The 24,731-nt window shown below is 40.4% G+C and overlaps 1 protein-coding gene across 1 annotated transcript in view; it reads left to right on the top strand.

Moving 5' to 3' along the window:
* Positions 1 to 24,195, top strand: part of myo1d (myosin 1D) — a 420,078-nt gene extending 395,883 nt beyond the window's left edge. Inside the window, exon 22 of the mRNA XM_048614719.1 lies at positions 19,706 to 24,195. Coding sequence (XP_048470676.1) covers positions 19,706 to 19,862 — 157 coding nt within the window. The 3' untranslated portion in view covers positions 19,863 to 24,195. The remainder of the gene's footprint in view (positions 1 to 19,705) is intronic.
* The last annotated feature ends 536 nt before the right edge of the window (positions 24,196 to 24,731 follow it).

The raw sequence follows: 24,731 nt of genomic DNA, 5'->3' as shown, positions 1-24,731 counted from the left end.
ACTTCTGTCCTCTGTGTTGTAGCCATGTTCACTAGTCACTGTTTAATAGTTTTGTGATGTGTCTACTTTTTCATCCCTAATAGAGGTGACCAATAAACAGAGACATGCTAGCTCAATTGGCTGGACGGCTAGTTTGTGATTCAGAGTGATGCCAACAGTGTGGGTTCAATCCCCACACTGGCTGATGTTACCATGGAGGACTGTCCTTCTCAGCCTCTTCTCTTGCCTGAGGCATGATGGTTAAACTACCACCAGTCATCTCTATTTAGTGAGAGAGCAGCCTATGATCCAGTAGGACTATGGCAACTTTAGCTTTTTTTAACCTTTTCACTTTTACAAATTGCCACAGGAAAACAATAGCTGTCAGGAACGGTGTGGGCCTCTTAAAATCTGATCACAGTGAAATAGTCAAATAATGTAAAGGGAAAGCAGACAAGGATTTTCAGGGTTGACAGCATTTTGCCAGTGGCAGGGTGTCTGTTTTCCACACCACCCTCCCCTCTACCTCTACCTTCCCATTGGGTGGCCTGGCCTGGCTTCCAGTCTCATGCAGGCAGCTTGGAGAGAGTTATCAGAATCAGAGGTTTTCTGCCCGATAGAGGGTGTCTAGGCCAGAAGGACACCAATAGATAGCCAGGAGGCCTTTCCCCTTCCAATGGTGGGCTTTCCACCCTCGGTCATCCTGATCTTTAAATTATACTTGCTCCTGAGGTCTCTGATCCAGCTCAGTGACAAGTAGCTCCCTGTGGTTCTGCTAAAGCCCTTGGGTTGCTCCTTAATTAGGCTGTTGGCCCTGAGGTAGCCAACTAGGAAGCCACCACCTGTAAAATCTCAGTGCCAATTTCACTGTTGACAAGTACAGGTTCATGATCCTATTTTTTTCATGCTCCCAAATCCTATGATAAATTTCAGTTCATTGTGGCATAGTTTTTGAATGTTGGATATAGCATGGCAGATGACTGTAATCACGGCCTCCATTGTTCCTATCTTCTCTTGAGACGGGTAGGTATTGGACATCTAATTGTGGCAAATTCAATCCTCCAGTACAGCAAAATCTCAAAGAAAGGGGAAGTTAAATTCTTATATCTGTACAAAAGTCAGTCCCGTGGGTGAACAGTGGTCACTGTGACCGCTGAACTCATGCTCAGTTCGTACCCATCCTAATTGAGACGGGCAGACAGCTTGAGTACCGCCACATTGCATTGCCTACAGATGAGTGCATAAATCCATAGTCAATGAAACAAAACAACTTATAACTAACTATAACATACAAACTGTTACAATAGACTGGTTCATTACCTTGCAAATTATTCGCAGTCAAATTTTTTTTAAAGTTGAATGGAACTTGTGCCATCTGTATTAAACTGGAATAGAAATATCTATGTAAACTGCATTCCATCCAGTTTTGTTTTCTCCTGCCTTGCATTTGTTCTTACCCTCTTCCTCCCTCTGACCTCTTTAAAGGTTTTGGCTCCTGTTGAAGTGTATGTTCACAAGCCTCTGTGCCTCTGTGTGTTCATTTTTTTTGTTTGCATCTCAGTGCGGTAAATGGGAGGTAAATAGAATTTTACCTGAAATAACATAGTATAACAATGTCCTTAGCTCAATGGATAGCCTCACTCCCCATTTCTGTCCCTGTGTAGGTTTTTGGTTTTATCTCTGTGCTTGCATAGGTCTTTAGTCTTGTCTCTGACCCACATGAGGTTGGCTCAAAACTAATGTGGATCTGAAATACCATAAATGGTGTTAAGCCTGAAAGCAGCAGCTCATTATAAGGCAGTGGGTGGCCAGGACCCAGTGAGAATGAACACATTTGGTGTTTACTGTGGCAGCTACAGCTCCTTTTATAACTCACCCTGGTCTAACCTTAATGCTAGTTAACTCAGAGGATAGAGTCAATCAGGAGAATGACACACACCTGGGCTAAATAGAAGGATTGCCTAGGGATGTGCAACATCTTAAAAACAACAATCATTTTGCTCAGCATCCCCAGCATTTTACTCCATTAGTAAGAGCAAATGAGTTATCAACTTTACTTCCTGTCAGCACTTTGTCACTTCTAATCAGAAATAAAACATCAACTTGGATCCTGTTTGCAATCACCACCTACTAACCTGTACTACAACAATTTTCCGTTTTAAAAGCACTTTTATCTTGTTGAAATAACCCATCATTTTCCATAGGAGATAAATAAAATTTTAAGAAATATCTTAAGAGGTTTGTGCGTGTGTGTTATATGGTGTTTTGTGGTTGTGGGGGTGTGGTTCTATGCTCAATCACCGCTCCCCTCCCTGTGATACCTTTCCACGAGAACAGATGCAACATTTCCCCTTTAACCTCCACCTACTCATCGTCCAAGCATGCTGGTGAACCAGCAATTTATATGTATCTGTTTCAGTTTGGCGTACTGTATTTGGTACTCACAATATGGCACGCTGTACATTGAGAGGTGAAATGCAGATCAAGTGACCACTTTGCAGAGCACCTCCTTTGAGCCCACAAGCATGATCCCAATCTTCTAATCACTTGTCATTTCATTTATCCAACATGGTCCTTCTCAGAGTCTTCTGTCCTCAGCCTCCTGACATCCTGAGATCTTCTAATGAAGATGAAAGAGCAGCACTTTCCAAACTCAACATTGAATTCAACAATTTCAGACCTAAACTTTAGTGCTGGTGACTCACTGTCTGGAGTACAATATTTTTTTTTTAAGATACGACTGGTTGACTGGGATGAGGCCATGGAAGATTTGTAAGCATAGATTAGAGTCTTGACATTACTTCAATAGGGTACAGAGAGAAACATCAAGGTTTGGATTAAGTAGAGTGGTAGGAGTGCAGGTCTTTAAGTAGGGGTGTAGGCTAAAACACTCTGAATAAATTATGATTTGGATAGTTCAGTAATGGCAGTAGTATATATCTATATTGCTCTTTCACAAATTCAGGAGATCCCAAAGCACTTTACAGCCAGTTAAATAATTGCTGTAGTCCAGTCACCATTTTACTTTAAAAAACACCACAAACAATTTGCACACAGCAAGCTCCCACAAACAGTTTCATATTAACCAAATTACCTATTGCAGAGCTGTCGATTGAATAATAAACATTGGTCGTGCCAGTGGTAATAATCTCCCCTGATCTTATTCAAATGAATGTAGTCTTTTACATCTGCCTAAGAGAGCAGTCAGAGCCCTAGTTTAATGTTTCAACTGTTTCTGCAGCACACTCTCAGTACTATATTGTAGCATCAGCCTGGATTTTGTCCTCAAATCTCTGGACATTTGAAACCCCAATCCTCCGGCTGAAACTAGAAAGCTCCCAAATAAGAAAAATTTGGAGGTATTAAAAAGGTTAGTGAAATATTATCTGGGATTTTGGCAGTTAGGAGAGAAATCTTGGTGTGAAACTGATTAAGAAAACTAGGAAGTGCAGGAAATGTGAAACAAAAGCAGAAAATGCTTGAACTGAACAACAGGTCTGCTTGCATCCAAAGGAAGTTCCTCTGTATAGTTGCTGATTCCATTCACTGTACAGATCTGCCTTGTAAGATTCCACATTTTGGAAGAGTTGCAAGTGACCTTCAGTGACTCCTGTCTCCACATGTTGCACTTTGCCTTGGTCCAATCTGCACGTTACGTGGGGCCTTGGAGTCAGAAACCAACAAAAAAAAGCTGACCTGAGATTCTCCCAGGTGATTTGTAAGATTTGTTGAAATATGTGATTTCTGACTGTGTATCACATCATATCCCTGTTGGCCTTTGGGCATGTCTAACTTACTTTTGTTATGTAGTGAATCAAACAGCGGCACGGTGGCTCAGTAGTTAGTACTGCTGCCTCACACCAGCAGGGACCCGGGTTCAATTCCATCCTCGGACGACTGTCTGTGTGGAGTTTGCAAATTCTCCCCGTGTCTGCGTGGGTTTCCTCCCACAGTCCAAAGATGCGCTGGCTAGGTGGATTACCCATGCTAAATTGCCTGTAGTGTTTAGGGATGTGTAGATTAAGTGAATTATAGGGTGATGGGGCTGGGTGGGATGCTGTGAAGATCGATGTGGACTTGTTGGGCTGAAGGGCCTGTTTCCACACTGTAGGGATTCTGTGGTTCTATGAACAAGTACAGATACGCATAGCAGCCTTCATTTCCCTTGATGAAGCCAGTTACTATTTATATATATGCTACTTTAAAATTGCCCAAGATGTGAGTTTTCAGTGTTTCTTAGATGCTTGGAACCATATTTATGTTTCACATATTTTAAAGCATGAGCACCTGCTGTTTGCATAACTCAAATCGGGAATTTGCTTAAAAGAAAGGCACCGTTTCTATGATTTTGAGGATGCGGATATTGATCACCTGTGACTAGTTGCCCTCCAGAAGGTGATTTAACATTCTTTCGCAGTCCATGTGGTGAGGGTATGCCCACAATGGTGTTCAATAGGAAGTTGCAGGATTTTGTGTCAAACCTAATAAATGATAGTTGCCCAATTCCCTCCAGAATGTCTGAATTCATCTACTTCTGTTCTTTTGATATTCCCACATTTCAGTTGGTCTATCATTGGTGGCCACGCTCTGTATTCTCTGACTTTCATTAGTAGTCATGGCATTTATTTTACCAGTGTGGTAAGTTTCTGGTCAGTAGTGACCCTGTTATGTTCGTAGTCATTTCAGCAATGATAATGGTATTGCATGATGAGATGATATAGGCTTGCTCTTGTTGGAGATTGCTATTAACCAGCACTTTTGTCATGAGAATGTTACTTGCTGCTTACTGTACCAAGCATTGATTTTCTGTCCATAAGCACAGACGATATCAATAGTAAATATATTTAATTGCAATCTAATAATGGAGGGAAGGTCATTGATAAGCAGCTGAAAATAGTTGGACCAAGGATAGTGCTCTGAGGAAGTGTTGCAGTGATTTGCTAAAGCTAAGACAAATGACCTTCCACAACTACTTTAATGGAGACCCTCCTCCTAATCCTCCTTGAGGTCCACTTTATCGAGGCTCCCAGGTGCCACCATCAGTTTATATTTCTAACCAGTTACGTTACAAAACTTTCCAGACTAAAAGCTGCAGAAAAAGTCCCTCACTTCCTGTAAATTTATTTTTGAAGTGTAGTCATTATTGTTGATGAAGGTTAATTTCAAAAGTTGACATATTAATCATAAAAATGTTAGCAACAGTGCTGCGTATGAGCGATTCAAATAGCTTTCTGATTTGGGGCCTGAGAGATTGGTTTCTTATCTTTGGCTGCTTTTATCAATGAACACTTGTGTCCTCGTATTCTGAAACTGCTTCCATTCATATGAAAGCAAACCTAAAATAGCCAAAATTGGTCATCAAATTGAAACGGGTACAGAATTGCTTCACATGTGTGAGAACTCAGCATACTGCTTGTCAATGTCTGTGGTTCCTGTGTGACAGTGAAAAGCTGCTGAGATCAGTCAGCATGATGAACACATAACATCCGCTGAAGCAATGACCACAGTTTGCAGTTGTGACAGATGCATCAGTGCCTGAACCACAACTCCTGCTAGCATGATCCTCGCAACAGTGCTGAGGCAGGCTGCACACAAAGCTGAACTGCATTGAAGGCTCACATTTGGCATCCCCACAAAGCATTACTGAGATTAGAATCAGCCTGAACAATTGGTTTGTTCGGTATAGCAAGTTTTGGGGTAAAGTAAGTGAATAAAACACAATTCTCTCATTCACTCATATCCTTTTCATTTGCAGGATCATAAGCATTGAAGCGAACAGTAGAAAAATAAAGTCTATTTCATATAATTCCAAATAATGTCTTTGCATTTCAAATGTTATCTAGTAGTTTGTTTGTTTGTTAAATGTCCAATTTCAACAGAATATGGCTTGATCAGTGGAGCTGCGCAAATAGCTATCCTTAACTGAATTTTTTCAGTTTTATAATTTCTGAAGGAGTATAACATCAGTTATTTATGTCTCTCTACAACTGTGACATATCCTTCACACAATCGCATTAAATTTATACAATGAGGTACGAAACTAGGTATCACAATTGGGATAACAAGGTGTAGAGCTGGATGAACACAGCAGGCCAAGCAGCATCAGAGGAGCAGGAAAGCTGACGTTTCGGGTCTAGACCCTCCTTCAGAAATGGGGGAAGGGAAGGGGATTCTGAAATAAATATAGAGAGGGGGAGAGGTGGATGGAAGATGGATAAAGGAGCAGATAGGTGGAGAGGAGACAGACAAGTCAAAGAGGCAGGGGTGGAGCCAGTAAAGGTGAGTGTAGGTAGGGAGTTAGGGGGGGAATAGGTCAGTCCAGGGAGGATGGACAGGTCAAGGGGGCGGGATGAGGCTGGAAGGTAGGAGATGGGGCTGGGGCTTGAGGTGGGAGGAGGGGATAGGTGGGAGGAAGGACAGGTTAGGGAGGTGGGGACAAGCTGGGCTGGTTTTGCGATACGGTCGGGGGAGGAGAGATTTTGAAGCTTTTAACCCCATCACAATTGGGATATTTGTTATTAGTTTTATAATAAATCAGTTTCATCTGATTTATAAAATACCTAAATTTTAAACGGTAACCACAAAGAAAATTAGGCCAGTTTTAAAGGAATTGTGATTGTCCAAATCTAGAAGTGGAGCTGATTTGACTTGTAGCATTTGATCATCTCTAACATAGATTCAATGTCAGGGCCATGCATTTTGCAACCCAGCCAGAACCAGCCTGGTGTTTCCTGTTGAAAGTGAGACTATATGAAGACACAACACTTCAACCGTACTGAAATCTTTATGAAGTAATTAATTCAGAACTTATTTTTAAAGTTTAAATTTTTTTTAAAATGTGTAATTCCAGCTTTTTCCCTTGCTAAGGCTGTCCTGTCAGCATTTCTCTTAGGTTAAGAATGCTACTGGCCCCCAGAGGTATATGTGCAGATTTCTCCTTCAGAGTAGCAACAAAGACCGGAAACATGGTGCATCACTGTGATCTGGATGATGTTGTCAAGCCAATATCCTTAACTTTAATCAATTGTACTTGTTAAAACTTTTCAGTATATCAAAAACACCCTTGTACATGTTAAGTCCCTTCTGGTGGTCTTAATCTTTGCTCTGTATCAGAATTGCTTCTTGATCGAAGATTTACATGCATTGCATCTGAATGGTTTGCAATTTACAATCGAGGGGTGGAATCTTTTGATTCTGTACTGTGCTGTGTGAGCCTTCACTTAGATCTGTGTTACATTAAGCAATGGAAACTGCGCAAGACTGACCACGTGCATGTCGGTGCTTACATTCTTAATAGGCATGGCAGTATCCAGTGGTCCTGCAAGACTGAAACAGGTTTGTTGTACAACAACAACTTGCATTTGTAATATCAGGTGCTTTGCAAGAACAAGCAAAATTTCACACTGAACCATATAAGAGATATTAGGGCAAATGACCAAAAGCATGATCAAAGAGGTAGATTTTATGGAGTTTCTTAAAAGTGGAGAGAAAATAGAGGCAGAGAATGGTAGGGAGTGAAATTAAAAGTTTCGGATATAGACATCTGAGGGCATGGCCACCATTGCTGGAGCAATTAAAATGGAGGATGCACAAGAGGCCAATTTTTCCTATTCAGTTAATGACCCAGCTTGAAAGCTATCTCTACCATCCCCCCTCAGGGAGTGCGTTTGAAATCCTGACTACACAGTGAATGAAATGCTTTTCCTCTTGTCAGCTTTGCTCATTTTGACAATGATGTTAAGCCCATGTCCCCTGGTTCTTCATCCTTCCACCAATGGAACCATACAATCTATATCAACTCTATCCACAGATCCTTCGTGATTTTTGATCCTGTTATATGGACATACTGGGCACTACACAGTGTGAATTGATGCTCACCATGAAAAATGCTGCCACCGTCCTTTTCAAGTGTAGGAAACTACCGGGCCTGCATGGTCTAGCGTGCCAAAGGGAAACCACTTTCCAGCCGAAATAGAAGAGTCTCTTGTACTTAGCAAGATTTGATTTATTGCGTGTTCACAATGAGTTACAGGCTACATTTGAGGAGATCGACATTTTGACATAGGCTTTGAAGAGGACTGAAAGTTAATTCTCGCAACTTAGGAATTCAAATCGGTTCAGGTGAAAGGTCCAATTGACATTGTTGTAGTTAGTGAAACTTATGATGCTACTTGGTATTAACCCTTTCAGACTCATAAATAACATTGACTCCAAACTTTCTTTTCCTTACGATTCATGTTATATTTTTGTGTATCATTGGATTTACTACTATCCCATCCCACCATTGTCTTCCCTTCTGCACAGGCTATTTCTTCATTGCAGTATCATGACCATTGGACATTGATCATCCCTTCTCTGTGTGGTGGCTTTCATGGAATTGCATGCACCAGGTCTTCAGGCTGTACCAGCAGACTTTTACCCTCAATCCACGTATAGATTTATGCTGACTCATCTAAATAGTTTAGATTCTCTCATTCACCCTCAGCACTGACATTTATGTTCACTCCCTCAGTCATACTATTTGAGATTGCTTCTTGCTTGTCATGATCTCTGTCACAGTTACTGAGGATATTACCTGGGATGATAAAGAAGTCGAATATTCTGCATGAACCTATTCCTTGCAAATTACCTCAGCATCTAACACCCAATTGTATCTGTTACAGCTGTTTGTTCACCAAATTGTAATGTACTCAGTGACATCAGTTATGGATTCATCATTTGACTCAAGTGGGTTATGCTGTTCAGTTTTGCTTCTTCTTGCTTGCTTTTTCTTTCAAACTTTGCTGGCTGTTAAAGTGTGAACGCTATCAGTGGAAGACATTTATGCCACTCCACATGCTCCCATCTCATTGGCAATATGAGACATATTTCTTTTGCCAACATAACTCATCTCAGTGGATTCTGTTTTCTTTGTTTAGGTTCTGCCAAAGGAGGGGTATCTTATGAAATCTTGTACCAGCTGTCCTTTGACCTGTTCCCTAACCAGCTGTTTCTTAACTTTATATAGCTTTGTTCCTTCTGGAATTTAAAGAAGATTGAGGTCAAGGCATTCTTTTCTTCCTTGCCTTTTCCAAATATTTTGTATCCTTGAGTATTAAGCACACACTTCTAAAGCCATGTATCTGTTATTTTCACACTTTATAACCAGTCTTTGTATGCCTTTCTTACCACACTCCTATCTACATGAAATTACATCTTCTTTAATAGTGTCCAATGCTCTCACTTTATGAACCATATTCATATTTTTTACTGCTTTATATTGAGTCTAAGTCCTTAATTTTTTTTTAAATGAAGCTTGGACAGCATTTCTGCAATGAAGTTTTTTTTTATTTGTATCAGGACTGAAAATGTGGTCAGACACTGGTGTCCATCTAGGATTTTTGAAAAATTTTAACATGTATCATTGTAAGTGTACTACAGAAATTAAAATGTAGACTATTGGAATTGCACTGTAGTTGAGTTAATAAAAATTCAGCAAGACTTCCTTATGAAGAAATAGATTGCTTGGAACTGGCTTTAACCATTTCTGTATAGCACTTAGAACTGAGACAGTGTTTTGGCCAGGCATGGTGGTCTTTTAGTGGTATGCGGCAGTCTTTCGGCATGGCGTGGTCTTAGAGTGGACTTCCAGTCTCGAGATGATTCCTTGAAGTGCGTAGCTAAGCACTTAAAGGCTGTAATGTTTGAACTTTCAGCGATATTTCTTTATTTTCTACTTAAAACTAAGAAGGTGTCACTGTAATATATTTACTGTAATGTTTAACTTTTGGCTTTGATCTTTCCTTCTACCTTGTTCTTATGATTCTGTACCCGGGTACTTGTATCTAAGATCACGCCTAGTGTGGTGACCTTGTACACTTTTTGCTGTACTCCTGTACTTTTGTACTTGAGTACACATGACAATAAAATCAAAATCAAATCGAATCTCCATCAGTACTTACTACTTTCTGCAGAGAGCCTGGCATCTTTCATTCACTCAGTCTGGTGAAACACAAATGAAAATCATACCCACTGAATAGGAGAGTGCTTACACATTTCCACATGCAGTGGCACTCCACTCTCTGAGAAAAGCAGAATAACAGCTGCCTGAAGCTACCAAGGCTTGACCAGCACAGGAAGTGACTTAGATGCTGTGTTCCAGCTGGCCCCATAACTGCAACACAAAAATACGCATTAGTAAAGTCACAACAAAAAGGTGCAACCTCCATTGTATCTTACAAGTCTGATACTGTTTAGTGTCTGGTACAAGATCTATGAGTTTGTTAGCAACTGGACCTGGACTACTGCAGTCCGAATAGAGCACAGATATTCACAGCAGCTGAGCAATAGATTCCATCCATCAGAAAACTTGCACCTGATTGCATAATCACTCTTGTATGAATCTTCCACTGCCTAAACTAAGAAAAGAATTTCGCAGTGTTGCACAGAATAGAAACAATCCCCAGCTCCTTGATTATGAATTAAAATCCTGCAGCTATAGCTTGAGAAGGTTACTTATGTGGAGAATATCTAGTTGCTTTTAACTTAAAAACTAACATTTTATTTAAAACCAACATGTACTAAAATTCTTCTCCCTCAGTTTAATAACGGCAAGTATAAATTTAATAAAATTTTACTTGTTTTTCAAGTCCAGTTGTATGCAGCACTTAGGTCCATCTGCATTGTGTATGGTGACATTAACTCTCTTTTAATCTGGCCACTTTGTGGACTACTTTCCCTCAATTGATGATAAGGAGTTTGTTATAGATTATTTCTGAACAAAGCAATCAGGTTGCTAAAAAGGGAACACATTTGCACTTATCATTCAAAGCCACAGAGGAGGAAGGCTGGGCTAGATGTACTTTCTTAGCTCCCAGACCCAGCATCAAGTCTAGTCCACACTATCCACACTTATCTGTCTGCTGATTGTGAAGGTCAACTGTAAAATGAATTCCAGCTGCCTCAGTCCATCCCTTAGTGACCACAAGCTGCTCCGATTTGGTATTAATTGCTGCTAAATTACTAACCTCACTGTTTGCATCCTCCTACTCTAACCCAAGTACTTCTTAAAAACTTTAAAACTGTGACCTATCTCGTCTCACTCAATTATCTTATCCTAAACGTGAGGCTGTCTGCTCTTGTTCACTGTTGCCACTTTTGTCTCTGAGTCCAAACATTGTAGGTTCAAGTTCACTTCTGAGTTTTGGAAGAGCATCATGATTGGACTGAAGGGCCTGTTCTTGTGCTGTGCTGTACTATAAGGCAGCAGAGGAAGGAGACTGCAGAGTATGTAATGTTGATACATTTTAAAATCCAGTTTTGGGGCAGAGAAAAACCTAATGAATGATGTTTCTTAAACTGAAAGCCAAAAGTCCCCAATAACAGTATCAACATCTGTTGAATTCCAGCATGGTTGAAACAAGGAAGATTTTTTTTAAAGGATTCGTTCTTTTCAAAAAATGCATAAGTCAGGAAAGTAAGTGGCTGTGTTGTGCAGCGAAGCTGAAGCAGATGGAAGGAGACGAAAGTGCAATGTACCACTGAGTTGGGAGAATGTAATCCCTTGCAGCAAAACAGTCTCCCTTTTGGAATCACAGCTGTCATCCAGCCTCAAAACCTCAATTTCAAACTAAGTAAGCATTAGGGATACTTTTCTTGACTTCTACATTGGCTAATTATTAAAGTCTACAATCCCCTTATAGACACAATCAGGCAATGAGGTTAGTTATAGTCTGGAGTACTACCACGATAATGTTTACTGAAAACTTTCTGTGAGGTAGCCTTTATATTGTGAGGGAAAACCAACTTATCAGCAAATATTACCAAGCACATCAGCAAATTGTACTTGGTGGTATCATTAACATTAAAACATCCCAAGGTGCTTCACAGAAGCATTATAGGCCAGAATTTCAATATAGTCACATCAGTGCCTAGATGAAAATATTAAACAGGTTCAGAATCTAATTTACTAGATTTCAAGACGAGGGGGTATGTTTTTAAGGGGAGAGGAAAAAGATTTTAAAAAGACATAAGGGGCAAGTTTTTTTTTTTTACACAGAGTGGTTCATGTGTAGAATGAACTTCCAGAGGAAGTGGTGGATGCGGGGACAATTACAGCATTTAAGAGACATTTGGATAAGTACATGAATAAGGAATGTTTGGACGAGTATGGGCCAAGTGCTGGCAGATGGGACTAATTTGGCATGGGATTATGGTCGGCGTGGACTTGTTGGAACGAAGGGTCTGTTTCCATGCTGTATGACTATGACTGACTACTTCAGTTATGTTTTGTTTGTTGGAGAGTGGATGGAGCTGAATTGTTCGGCTTTGTTTGTGACCGATGCAAAAACTGGGTAGAGCACCGTGCACAAAATTTCAACATTAATGTTGCACATGCCAGTAAAGTAGCTTACAGCCTGGCATTCGCAGCTGGATAGGTAGTGTCAAAACCAATTGAAAACAGCTTTGTTCTGAAGGCAAGTCAGGCCTTAACTCCAGATTGACATGACAATTTACCTTAAATGCTGGAAATGAACAAAGGCATTGATGCATTGATTACTTTAAGTACTTAGACAAGGAAAAAAAGTTCAGTCACACATTACATAAATAGCATAGCAGCACCCTTAAAAGTAACATGAGCTCAATAGGGATCAGTAACAAAGGGTCCATTGCTCAAATACCACGGTATGCATGATAAAAATCTGCTGCTACTGCTTGTCCTAGGTTTGATATTGTAGCTGTGCAACTTGTTTTGTCCGTAGTGTTGCTGTCATGTAGGCATCTCACCTCTATAGTCACAGACAGTTGTAGCTGAACATATTAAAGACGTTCTTTGGAAAATTCACCACTGTTTCACTTCAGTCATTTGTGCATGTGGGTGAAACCATACGTGTGCAGATGGCTCTTGAATGCAAATGCCATATTAAATGGTGCTCTGCATTGGGAATAGATACTCCACAATTAGCATCAGTAGAGAGTACTAATAACCACAGGAAAAGCCAAAGACGTGCATTTGATTGTTAATTCAGTCTGCTCATCCTATGCGTTAACGTTTCCCATCCAATCCGCTGACGTTATCTGTAATTATATATATTTACAACATCAAGTGCTAAGGGTTAAAGTAGTACTTCTAACATTTAGCAATTGATCTCCCTCTTCCATTCACAGTGTTCTGGAAAAACAATTGAATTGGTATTGGTGTTTCCTTATTTAACCAAGAGTGATCATTTCTAGTCGTCTTTTCAGCCTTGTATTGGCATCACTGCAATGTGCTCTGTTTTCAATTCATAATCCATAGAATTTAAAACTTGGTTGTGATGACAAAGTGTCAGCAAATAAATGCTGAAATATTTGTGTTGGTCAAAAGCCTGAAAATAAACAGAACTTGAAAAGCTTAGCATTGTTTACCTGTTAAAAATATCAAAGGATTTAAAATGAAATTGTTCTAACCTGCAAACTCTGAGTTGCAATTTTTCATCACTTGTTCAAGAACATGCTTTTGTCATTCTTGTGAAACCCCAATCATCTTGCCTATCAAATATTTACCATTGTTAAGTCAGCCTTGAGTCAAGAACAGGAAGTCTTGAGTTCTTAAACTAGACTTGCAGCAATGTAAATTGTCAGTGCATGTTTGTTGATGAAAGTAATTTCAACCTGTTTAATAGACAAGACATTTACATTGAGATGTCATTCACATTGACCAAATGAATGGAGCAAAAAGCAAAAGATGCTGGAAATACCCAACATCATGGAGAGAAACAGGGTTGACATTTCAGGTTGAGACCAGAACTAAAGAATGATAGAAATATGAGTTTTTAAGCCAGTAGACAGTGGGAAGAAGCAGGAAGGTCGAAATGGAAGTTCTATGTTAGTATGGGAAGCAAGATGGATTAAATAACCATAAGTTTCATGAGACAACAGCCAAAGGTGGTGTTAAATACGTAATATAAGAAACCACATCTTACAGACATTGCTTTTAAAATTGGAGAATGTACAAGGAGTTGTTGGCAGCTTGGAAAATCAAGTAAAACTAACTTATATGGGGACAGAGTGGCTTCAGCTGGTCTGGCCTACATGTGACTCCAGACCCACAGCAATGTGGTTGCCTATCAGTTGCCCTTTGAAATGGCCTAGCAAGCCATTCAGTTGCATCAACTGCTGCAAAGTCTCAACAAGAAATGAAACCAGACAGACTCTGGCACCGGAAAAGACAACAGTAGAAACAGCCCTGTTGACTGTGCAAAGTCTTCCTTATCAACATCTAGGGGTTACTTCCAAAACTGGGAGAGCAATCTCACAGATTAATCAAGCAACAGCATGATGTTGTCATACTCAGAGAATCATAACAGACAAGGTCCCGGACACCACCATCACCATCCCTCGTAATGTTCTGTCCCACTGGCAGGACAGTCCCAGCAGAGACAGCAGCACCATGGTGTACAGTTGGGAGGAGTTGCTGTAGGAGACCTCAATATTGAATCAGGACCCCAGAGCAGCAGCTGCTGGTTGCCACATACTGAACTTCCTTGGCTGATGAATCAGCACTCCTTCCTTGTGAACAAGACTTGGCGGAAGCACTGAGAATGGCAAGGGCGCAAAATGAACTCTGAATGGGGTATTTCAGTGCCCCGCACCAAGAGTGACTCCACGGCAGCATGATTGATCGAGCTGGTCAGGTCCTAAAGGACATAGCTGCTGGTCTGGATCTGCAGCAGGTGGTAAGGGAACCAATCATCATAGAATCCCTACAGTGTGGAAACTGGCCCTTCGGCCCAACAAGTCCACACCGACCCTTGGAGCATCCCACCCAGACCCAGCCCCCTATAACCCACTTAATCGACACATCCCCTGAACATTATGGGCAATTTAGCATGGCCAATCCAGCTAGCCTGCACATCTTTGGACTGTGGGAGGAAACCGGAGCACCCGGAGGAAACCCATGCAGACACGGGGAGAATGTGCAAACTCCACACAGACAGTCGCCTGAGGGTGGAATCGAACCCGTGTCCCTGGTGCTGTGAGGCAGCAGTGCTAACCACAGAGCCACCATGCCGCCCCAACAGGAGGGAAAAACATTCTTGTCCTTTTCTTTACCAACCTGCTGGCTGCAGACGCATCTGTCCATGATAGTATCGATGAGATTGACCACCGCACAGTCCTTGTGAAGATGAAGTCTCTCTTTCACATTGAGAATACCCTCCATTGTGTTGTGTAGCACTATGACCAGGCTAAACAGGACAGGCTCCAAACAAATCTAGCAACTCATGACTGGGCATCCATGAGGCCCTGTGGACCATCAACAGCAGCAGAATTGTACTCCAGCACAATCTGTAACCTCAGCATATCCCCCACTCAGCCATTACCATATAGCCAGGAGATCAACCCTGGTTCAATGGAAACGGCAGGAGGACATGCCAGGAGCACCACCAAGCATACCTAAAAATTAGGTGTTGATCTGGTGAAGCTACAAGCAGGATTACTTGCATGCCAAACAACATAAGCAACAAGCAATAGACAGAGCAAAGCAAGCACACAATCACGGATCAGGTCTAAGCTCTGCAGTCCTGCCACATCCAGTCATGAATGGCGGTGAACAACTCACTGGACAAGGATGCTCCACAAATATCCCCATCCTTAATGATAGAAGAGCCCAACATATCATTGCAAAAGGCTGAATCATTCGCAGCAATCATCAGCCAGAAGTGCTGAGTGGATGGTATGTCATGGCCTTCTCCAGTGGTCTTCAGCATCACAGATACTAGTCTTGAGCCAATTTGATTCACTTCAGAAATGACTGGAGGCACTGGATACTGCAAAGGCTATGGGCCCTGACAATATTTCAGCAATAGTACAGAAGACTTGTCCTCCAGAACTTGCCATTCCTTCACCAAGCTGTTCCATTACAGGTTCAAGACTGGCATATACTGAACAGTGTGGAAAATTGCCCAAATATGTCCTGTATACATAAAGCAGGACAAATCCAACCCAGTCAATTCCCATCCCATCAATCTACCCTCGATCATCAGTAAAGTGATGGAAGGTGTCATCAACAGTGCTGTCAAGCAGCACCTGCTCAGTGACCCCCAGTTTGGGTTTCGCCAGGGCCACTCACCTCATTACAGCCTTGGTTCAAATTTGGACAAAAGAGATGATTTCCAGAGCTGAGGTGAGAGTGACAGCCCTTGACATCAAGGCCACATTTGACAGAGTGTGGTATCAAGGAGCTCTAGCAAAACTGGAAACAATGGGTATCAGGGAGCAAACTCTGTGCTGGGGTCATACCTGACACATAGGAAGATGATTTTGGTTGTTGGAAATCAATCATTTCGTCTTCAGGACATCTCTGCGGAAGTTTTTCAGGGTAGTGTCCCAGACCCAGCCATCTTCAGCTGCTTCATCAATGATGTTTCATCTATCAAAAGGTCAGAAGTGCGGATTTTTGCCGATGATGGCACAATGTTCAACACTGTTTGTGATGACTCAGACGCTGAAGCAATCCATGTTCAAATGCAATAAGATCTGGACAGTATCTAGGCTTGGGCTGACCAGTGACAAGTAACATTCTTTCCACAGAAAGCCAGCACTGACCATCTCCAATAAAAGATAATCTATTTATCCCTTGATATTCATAGGATCATACAATCCCTGCAGTGTGGAAGTGAGCCATTCAGCCCATCAAATCCACACTGACTCTCTGAAGAGCATCCTCCCAGGCCCACCCCCCTACCCAATCCCTGTAACCCTGCATGTCACATGGCTAATCCACCTTGCCTGCACATCCCTGGACGCTATAGTATTGCCAGTCCACCTAACTTGCACACGTTTGGACTGGGAAAACGTACAAACTCCACACAAACAGTTGCCCAAGCCTAGAACTGAACCTGGGTTCCCGGCGCTGTGAGACAGCAGTGCTAAACCACTGAGCCACCATGCTGTCTTCAAATGGTGTTACCATCACTGAATCCCTCACTGTCAACATCTTGGGAGAAACTCAACTGAAATCACCACATAAAGAGTGGCTGCAAGTGCAGGTCAGAGGCTAGGAATACTATGGTGTATAACTCACCTCTTGACTCCCCAAGCCTGTCTATCGTCTACAAAGCACAAGTCAGGAGTGTGATGGAATACTCCCCACTTCTCTGGGTGAATGCAGCTTGAGCAATACTCAAGAAGCTTGACAATATCCAGGACAAAACAACTTGCTTGATTGGCACTACATCTATGAGCATCCATTCCCTCCACGACTGATGCTCAATAGCAGCAGTGTGTGTATTATCTACAAGATACACTGCAGAAACTCACCAAAGATCCTCAGACAGCATCTTCCAAACCCATTACCACTTCCACTAGAAGGACAAGGGCTTCTATAATGATGATGATGAAGGGCAGCAGATACATGGTAACACCACCACCTGCAAGTTCCCCTCCAATCCATGCATCATCTTGACTTGGAAATATATCACCAGTCCTTCAGTGGACAAACCAGTGTCACTGAGTCAAAATCCTGGAATTTCCTCCCTAACAGCGTTGTAGGTCAACCTATGTACTGCAGTGGTTCAGGAGGCCGCTCACCATCATCATCTCAAGGGTTCCAGGGACTGGTTCACGTCCTACGAATGAATAAAAATAAATGCATATAAGACATTATTGCTTTCTGGCGACATTAACACTATTTGTTTTGGGTTTGGGAGATCTTAGCATAACAACAGCTCTCTAATTGGTTAGGTTGAAGTACAGCATAGACCTGTGATGTGTGTGAAACAGAGAGAAGCAAGGAAACATTCAGACGTTAGCTGCATCAACTCTGTCTTTAAAATTGCTCTGTCCCCAATTTTATTTAAATAGAGCTGAGAAACTATATTCAGGGGTACTGAAAGAAGTAATTCTGAAACCCTGAGACAACAGAAAGGTCCAAAAACGCAACCAGTGAATTACAGACTGATCGTTGCTGTGCAGATAACATCAAGGCATCATCAAACAATCAGATGAATTGTAACACTAACTCCCCTAGTTTTATCTTTTGTACTGATGACATAGAACCACTCATGTTTTTTTTCTCCTTCCACTCATCATGTGTCTGTTTTTTCTTAGTGAATGAGTGTGTGTGTGTGTGTGTGTGTGTAATTTTTTTAAAGGGTTACAGTTTAAAATAAAGAATATAATTTTGACTGTCCTAATTGAGCTGTGTTGCAATAGAGATTTTTCTCCTGTTACTGAAAAGACCTGGTATTGTTAGTTTTTATCCTGGCAGCATTCAGTCAGTGGCACATTGGAATTTTCAGTAGTTTCATTGACTTCTAACATTTGTGGTGACTCGGAATGCTGGAGCCTGATTTGCAACACACAGCACCAGTGTTGTGATGGTATAGAACAGAAAGAAAGGTTTTATCCAAATGAGGACTGAATGGCTACATAGCAGGAATCTAAATGCAACATGAAGTGAAGGAAAAAAACAAGTCCAACCCGGCAAAATGGTAAAAAATGCAAAAAAAATGCATGAAAAATTAATAGTGCATGTTTAAGGGTTGATGTAATTTTGCTTTTGAGACAAAGAGAAAGAGGAGTCTTGCTGAACTTGCACTCGTGTTGATTTGGGCGTGCTGCGTCTTTTCACCTCCTTGGTGATGGACATTATTGGTGTTTGAGGGAGACAGAGCAATTAACTAGAGTGGGTGAGCTTCAAATTTAGCACTCAGAACCACAAAGTAAGGCAAATACAAAATGCTTAAATCTTGAGCATTGTATAACAGTTCAGTTCAGTACTTACAGTAGGTAATCATTCTAGACAAGATCATAAAAAAAGATTCCGATGAATATTCAGTGCTATTAGTTGTCATTCTATATTTGTGACATGTTCTTCCGGTTTTAAACACCAGATCTCAGTTTGTGAAACTACAAGGCCTGCTTAGAGACAGACATACAACTTCAGTTCATATTTTGTTTGCATACCCTGACTGCCTCCTATGTAAATATTAAATGATGTTAAAGCTAAATAATTGTGAAAATGGCCTGCAAGTGTCAGATATGCTTAGGCAACACTGTCTCAATATTGCTTCAAGTCTATGTTGGAAGTCATTCTGTCTTTTGCCCTGAGGTAACCAAAAGTGCCATTGTCAGACACTATTTTACAACAGGATTTCAAGCTTTCCAATTCTAGATTTGTCTAATTAATTAATCCCTGAGGGACTATCTAGCTGTGTTTAGCAAGGCAGCAATGATTCAAACCAGCTTCCATCTATTTGTACTGCTGATTGTAACATTAAATGTTTGTACTGATGTCTATGCAATAAAAAAAATCTTTCAAAGGACAAGGAATTAAAGCATCACCATCTGGGCCATATGGTTGTGTGTTTAGAAATGTTGGGAATTTCTTTCTGCTCTTATCCATAAAAATCAAAGCCGAAACTATTGACTTTAATGCTATACAGCAAGTTGTATTGTGTAGAATAACAACCACAAATCCTGAAAACTTGCCAAGGTGCTCAACTGGGTTTGGGAATGGATACTTTTCCGTGTGGCGTTGTCATTGAGAGAATCTCTGTTAGGGCTAAAAGCTGCAAGTGTGGCTTTCAAAAGGCCTGTATGTGCTTCAACTCTCACAAAACAATCAAAGAACAATGAGAGTCACCAGTTTTCCTTTTCTCTTGGTCTGCGCTAGTTACTGCCCATTCTTGTGAAAAATCATGAGCGTTTACTTAAGAAATAGGCAATTTGATTAAATGGTTTTAATTTATTTTCCTGTTTCCAGTGAGAAGAGGCACTTCCAAGTGAAGGTGTGTGACCCCATTCAATGCTCCATGCATGGGAAGAAGTGTACCATCGCCGTGGAGACCAAGATCAACCAGTCACAGCCTGACTTCACCAAGACACGCTCAGGATATGTTCTCTCATGGCCTGGGAACTAGAACTGCCTCCGCCTTTCTGAGTTTCATCTCATCCAAAGCCAGAATGCCATTTAAACACCATTAATTCATAGGCTAGCACCATTAATGCTGGAGGCAATGAAAGGACCAGGCCAGGTTGATGTAACTCTCATAGTGCAAAATTAATGCCCTCCAGTAGTCTCACCTCTTCTGTCTGACCTGCATTAAGCTCCATGCTGTGTTTAATTTTCGTTGCCACGTTCTTTGACCTGTACTCGCTAAAATTGGCTTTGTCTCTTTTTTTTCACCTCTTAGCTGGTTTCTGCATTTCTTTAAAAATGACAATCATGCACAGCAGGCTTTAGACTATAGCTTATTAGGGTTAAGGACTTTTGCACTCTATTTATTGCTTTTATTAAAGTAAACCTTATTTTAATAATAGAAAGATATGGAGCAAGATTCTACAATATAAAAATGATAAATGAGTTTACGGATTTAGAATATCTATTTCATTATTAGAGTACCAGAATTTGTGGTGCTAATCTGGTTTTCGAGTGCCTGTTTATTAATTTACTGGAGTCAAATTTCTGCTAACTTTACTGAGTTTGGAATATTTTGTTAGACTGAGACAATTGTCTGAAAATGGATTCAAACAGTTCATTCTCTAATTCTCATCCTGTGTGATTGACACGATATGGTCACCATATGAAAATCAGACCATATTGCAGTTTCTTATAAAAAAGTGAAGTCACCTTGTCTAGTATCTCTAAAGGAACAAAAAAAATTATCATTTGCAAAGTATTTTCTACTATTGAATCTAGTTTGCACAAGGTTTATGTAATGTCAGCCACGAATCAAATTTTAAACCACTCTCGACTTTTCTTTTCACACCTCCCACTCACCTCCACCTCTCCCCGTATGCACATGTACTTTCAAACTTGGATCAATCAGATCAGAAGTTGTGCTGGGGGACCTCATCAACACCTTGTGGTAGCATTATTACAACCTGTATGATCACAGCTTAATATTTGATTGTACAGCACAACACAAGGTTTGTCGTTAGATTATCTGAATCTTATTTGAGAGTCTTTTATGAGGGTGCCACATTTTTTTCTCCCCCTTAATCTAATTCCCCCACCTCTGCATCTCTAGACCAGCACCTCAAGTAGCTCAGTGAGTATGAATGTAAGCCAGTCTACAAGATCAGTGTCACCTGTAGCTGGCTACTAGGTGGAACCAAGGACTGCCCATCTGAGATTAAAAGTCTACCCAGTATGTCCCCTCTTTTTTGTACCTGCGCCCATTGCCCCTCCACAAACTGGGAGTCTCAGTTAATCAATTAATACAGTATCTCCCTACTCGATGAGAAGGCAAACGGAGCACAGAAAGCTGCATTCGCTCAATGGCACTGAGTGGCAGACGCTTATGTAGTGCTATTTCAGTACAAACATTGTGCTTGCTTTATGCGAAAGGTCTCTGTTTCTCAGTACTGTATTTCCATTGCTATCGACCAAGGATAAGTCAAGATAGATCTAGATAGGAATCAGTCAGTTGTTTATTTACATATATTATATAAAGGGGTATTCAAAATTGAAGGAGGTAGGTTCTCAATACTGCAGAATGGTTTAGTGATTTCTGTGAAGTGATTAATTTTCTATGAAATTCTAACCGGGTTCACAGTGAAATAACAATGATTATTTTCCTTTTGCACTGTTTGCCAATTGTGCGATATTGTCTACATAACGACAGGTGAGTACCAATCAAATCAAATTTCTGCAGAGCTCCCCAATCTCTGATTGAACAATTGGCAGAAACCTCCAGAAATGTACATGCATAACTGTTTACCAAAGGTTTTCCTCTGAAGTTACAAGAGGAGATCAATCGTTTATGTGGGATTTCTCTATAATATGGAAAATTCTTGAAGTGACAGGTGAAAATAATCCACAGAGCAAGCTGGTTAGCATCTGAAAGTGATAAATAAGCTAACATTCCACAAAAAGAGTTCTGATTAAGGATCGCCACTGAGGAATGAACCTATCTGTACTTACATCAGGTGTTGATTGCATTTCCATTAGAAGAGTTAGATCTACAATTTTGGCAGAAGTTCCTGTAGTGTGAGCATTGTTTATGGTAGTAATTTTCCCCCTGGTCCGAAGATCACAGATTCAAATCCAACTCCAAGGCGTGAGTACAGATGACCTGAGGAGTGCTGCACTGTCAGCGATGTCACATTTCAGATGATATATTAAACTGAGGCCCTTTTTGCCCTCTTAGTTGAACACAAAATGTCTGAAGCAATATATGGAGATTTGCCTGTGTTCTGGCAAATAGCATTTCCTCAGGTGGTCATTGCTGTAAGACCTTGCTGTATGCATGCGGCTCTAAGATTGTTTAAAAGTCAGCACACTTTAGGACTGACCAGGATGTGAAATGTAAGTTCATTCATTCTTCCTATGGTACTGTAGTCCAAATAACACTGTTCTTTAGCAATGATGTCAGAACCATGGAAACAGTGCATAGGGGCAGGTCTGTCTTAACTCTTTATTTTAAAGAAATGATAAATACGATTTCTATTGAAATACTCTTCTTTGCATTTTAAACCACTTCCCTTTTGCACGCCAACATTATCTACGTTCCTTGATGAGATCATTTTCCTGTCATTACTATTTTCCTCTATATTATGCAAATTATTGTGAAGCTGAGCAAACTGAAGTTCTAACTACCCATTCATTACTGCTTGACTCTTTGTCCAATCTCCATATGTGGATGCAATCAAATCCTCGTCCAATCTGCAAACCTATCTAATCCGGTCTGTGACTGGGGCCATCTTGGCATTGCATGTCCTAAATTATAATTTTTTAATTATATTAAAGCTTTACTGTTCTTCAGTTGGCATGGTTATATATACTCATTAAGAAAATGCCATTTCTTTTAGCAAAAACTTAAATTTGCTTAAATGTGCTAAAAGGCTTTTATTATAAGAAAATCATTTGCAAGAATTAAATATATAGACCAAAAACCCAAATGTTGGTATACAGGTACAGGTACCGTATTACCAACACAGGATATAAATAGGCTACGTTTGATATATGATGTTCTGTATCATTAGAGAGCTATTTTACTTGGCTTGTGAAGAAAATCACAGAAGACTAAATTCCATCAATAGCCTTTCTTTTTAATGTACCATTTTGAAAATGTCAGGCCATTTGGTGGGGAAGAGATAATGGATTTTATTTTCTGTCATATGCAAGTTTATCAGCACACAATGCTACTAATTAATACTCAGCTGTATTCCAAAGAATGAAGTAATAACGAAAAGTATACACATACTACTGCTTAAGTCATACAATAAACCTTGATCATTATTTATTTAGCTCGCACTAAAACACTTCATGCATCTTCAGTAATTTGCTGTGTTGTGCTAAATGGTCATGCTTTTTCCATCCTGGGGAGGATTTTTATTTGGCTTTCAATGCTCATGGCTGATGGGATATTGTGTTTTTCTGCTCAGGTCTTTTCTATTGACTGCCTCAATTTGATAAAGTTTCTCTTTGGTCACATTTGACAATAAATTAAAGGTTAGTGTTTTGAGTAAAGGGGTACTAGTTTCATCTCTGCAACCTGAAATCAGGTTTCTAAGCCTGCACATAATTTGTTCACTTCGCTTTGAGGCTGTAAGGGTAATTGGCATGGTCAATGCAGGAATTGAGGCAGTGATAGAGAAGTTGAAGCTACACCTGTTATGGTGAGGTAGAAAGTGCACAGAATTATCCCAGTTTGTAGTTTGCTGTCAATCCCTGCCACAGTCAAGTGCACACAGATCAGCTTTGGTGATATGCAAACAGTTGGTCTTGCACTGTAGCCCCTGATTTTCCTTATTCAGGAAGAAGGAAGCAAAAGGATGATGAAAGAACATCAGAAATGCAATTAAAGAGCCAGCAACACAACACTGCTCATCAATGCCTAAATACTCTGGAATTCAGATCATTAGAACTCATACAGCTGGGATCTGTAGCTATTGACTCTGCCTTAGATATTGCCAATTGTAATAAAATGATGTATTCAATCAGGAATGTATTATGTACTATGTATAAATCAACTTTGTTTAGAAACTTGATATACAGAATTCAAATTAACCATGCAATAAAATATTAGGATCAGGAGCATAACTTTTTTTGTATACAAACATTCTTTATTCCTCTGTTCATTTGCTTTAATCAAAGATTATAGTGCAATTTTTTTTATAATTTGTAATTTAGTTGTATTTCTGATCTATTTTGTCCAGTTATCAACTTGACAGGATAGGCAATGAATTTATTTTCGTAATTACTTGATATTTCCAGACTAAAAGAAAAGTTAGTGCTTTCGTCAATTAAAAGCCATTCCTAAGTATTCTTTGTTGTCTTTTGATTTTTTCCTACCGATTGTATGGTTCAAATGCATCTATACCACATACTAAAGTTTATACATTCACTCCAAATGCAAGGGCCACCAATCTTCAGCTGCTTCAACAATGACCTTTCCTCCATCACAAAGTCAAAATTGGGTATGTTTGCTGTTGATTGCACAGTGTTCAACACCATTCACAACTCCTTAAATATTGAAATAGTCTATATACAAATGTAGCAAAACTTGGATAATATCCAGGCTTGAGTTGACAAGTGCCAACTAATGTTCATACCATGCAAGTACAGGTAGTAACCATCTCCAACAAGAGAGAAGCTAACCATTGCCTCTTGACATTCAGTGGCATCGCCATGTCTGAATCCCCCATTGCCAATATCTTTGGTTTTTTAAATTTTTATTCATTCACAGGACGTGGATGTTGCTGGCTAGGCCAATACTTTTTACCCTTCCCTAATTGCCCAGAGGCTAGTTAAGGGTTAGCTACATTGCTGTGGGGCCTAGACC

The sequence above is a fragment of the Rhincodon typus genome, chromosome 30, assembly GCF_021869965.1.
Source record: "Rhincodon typus isolate 14 chromosome 30, sRhiTyp1.1, whole genome shotgun sequence".
Taxonomy (NCBI): Eukaryota; Metazoa; Chordata; class Chondrichthyes; order Orectolobiformes; family Rhincodontidae; genus Rhincodon; species Rhincodon typus.
The sequence above is the reverse complement of the archived record's forward strand: the minus strand, read 5'-3'. Positions and strand labels throughout refer to the sequence as shown.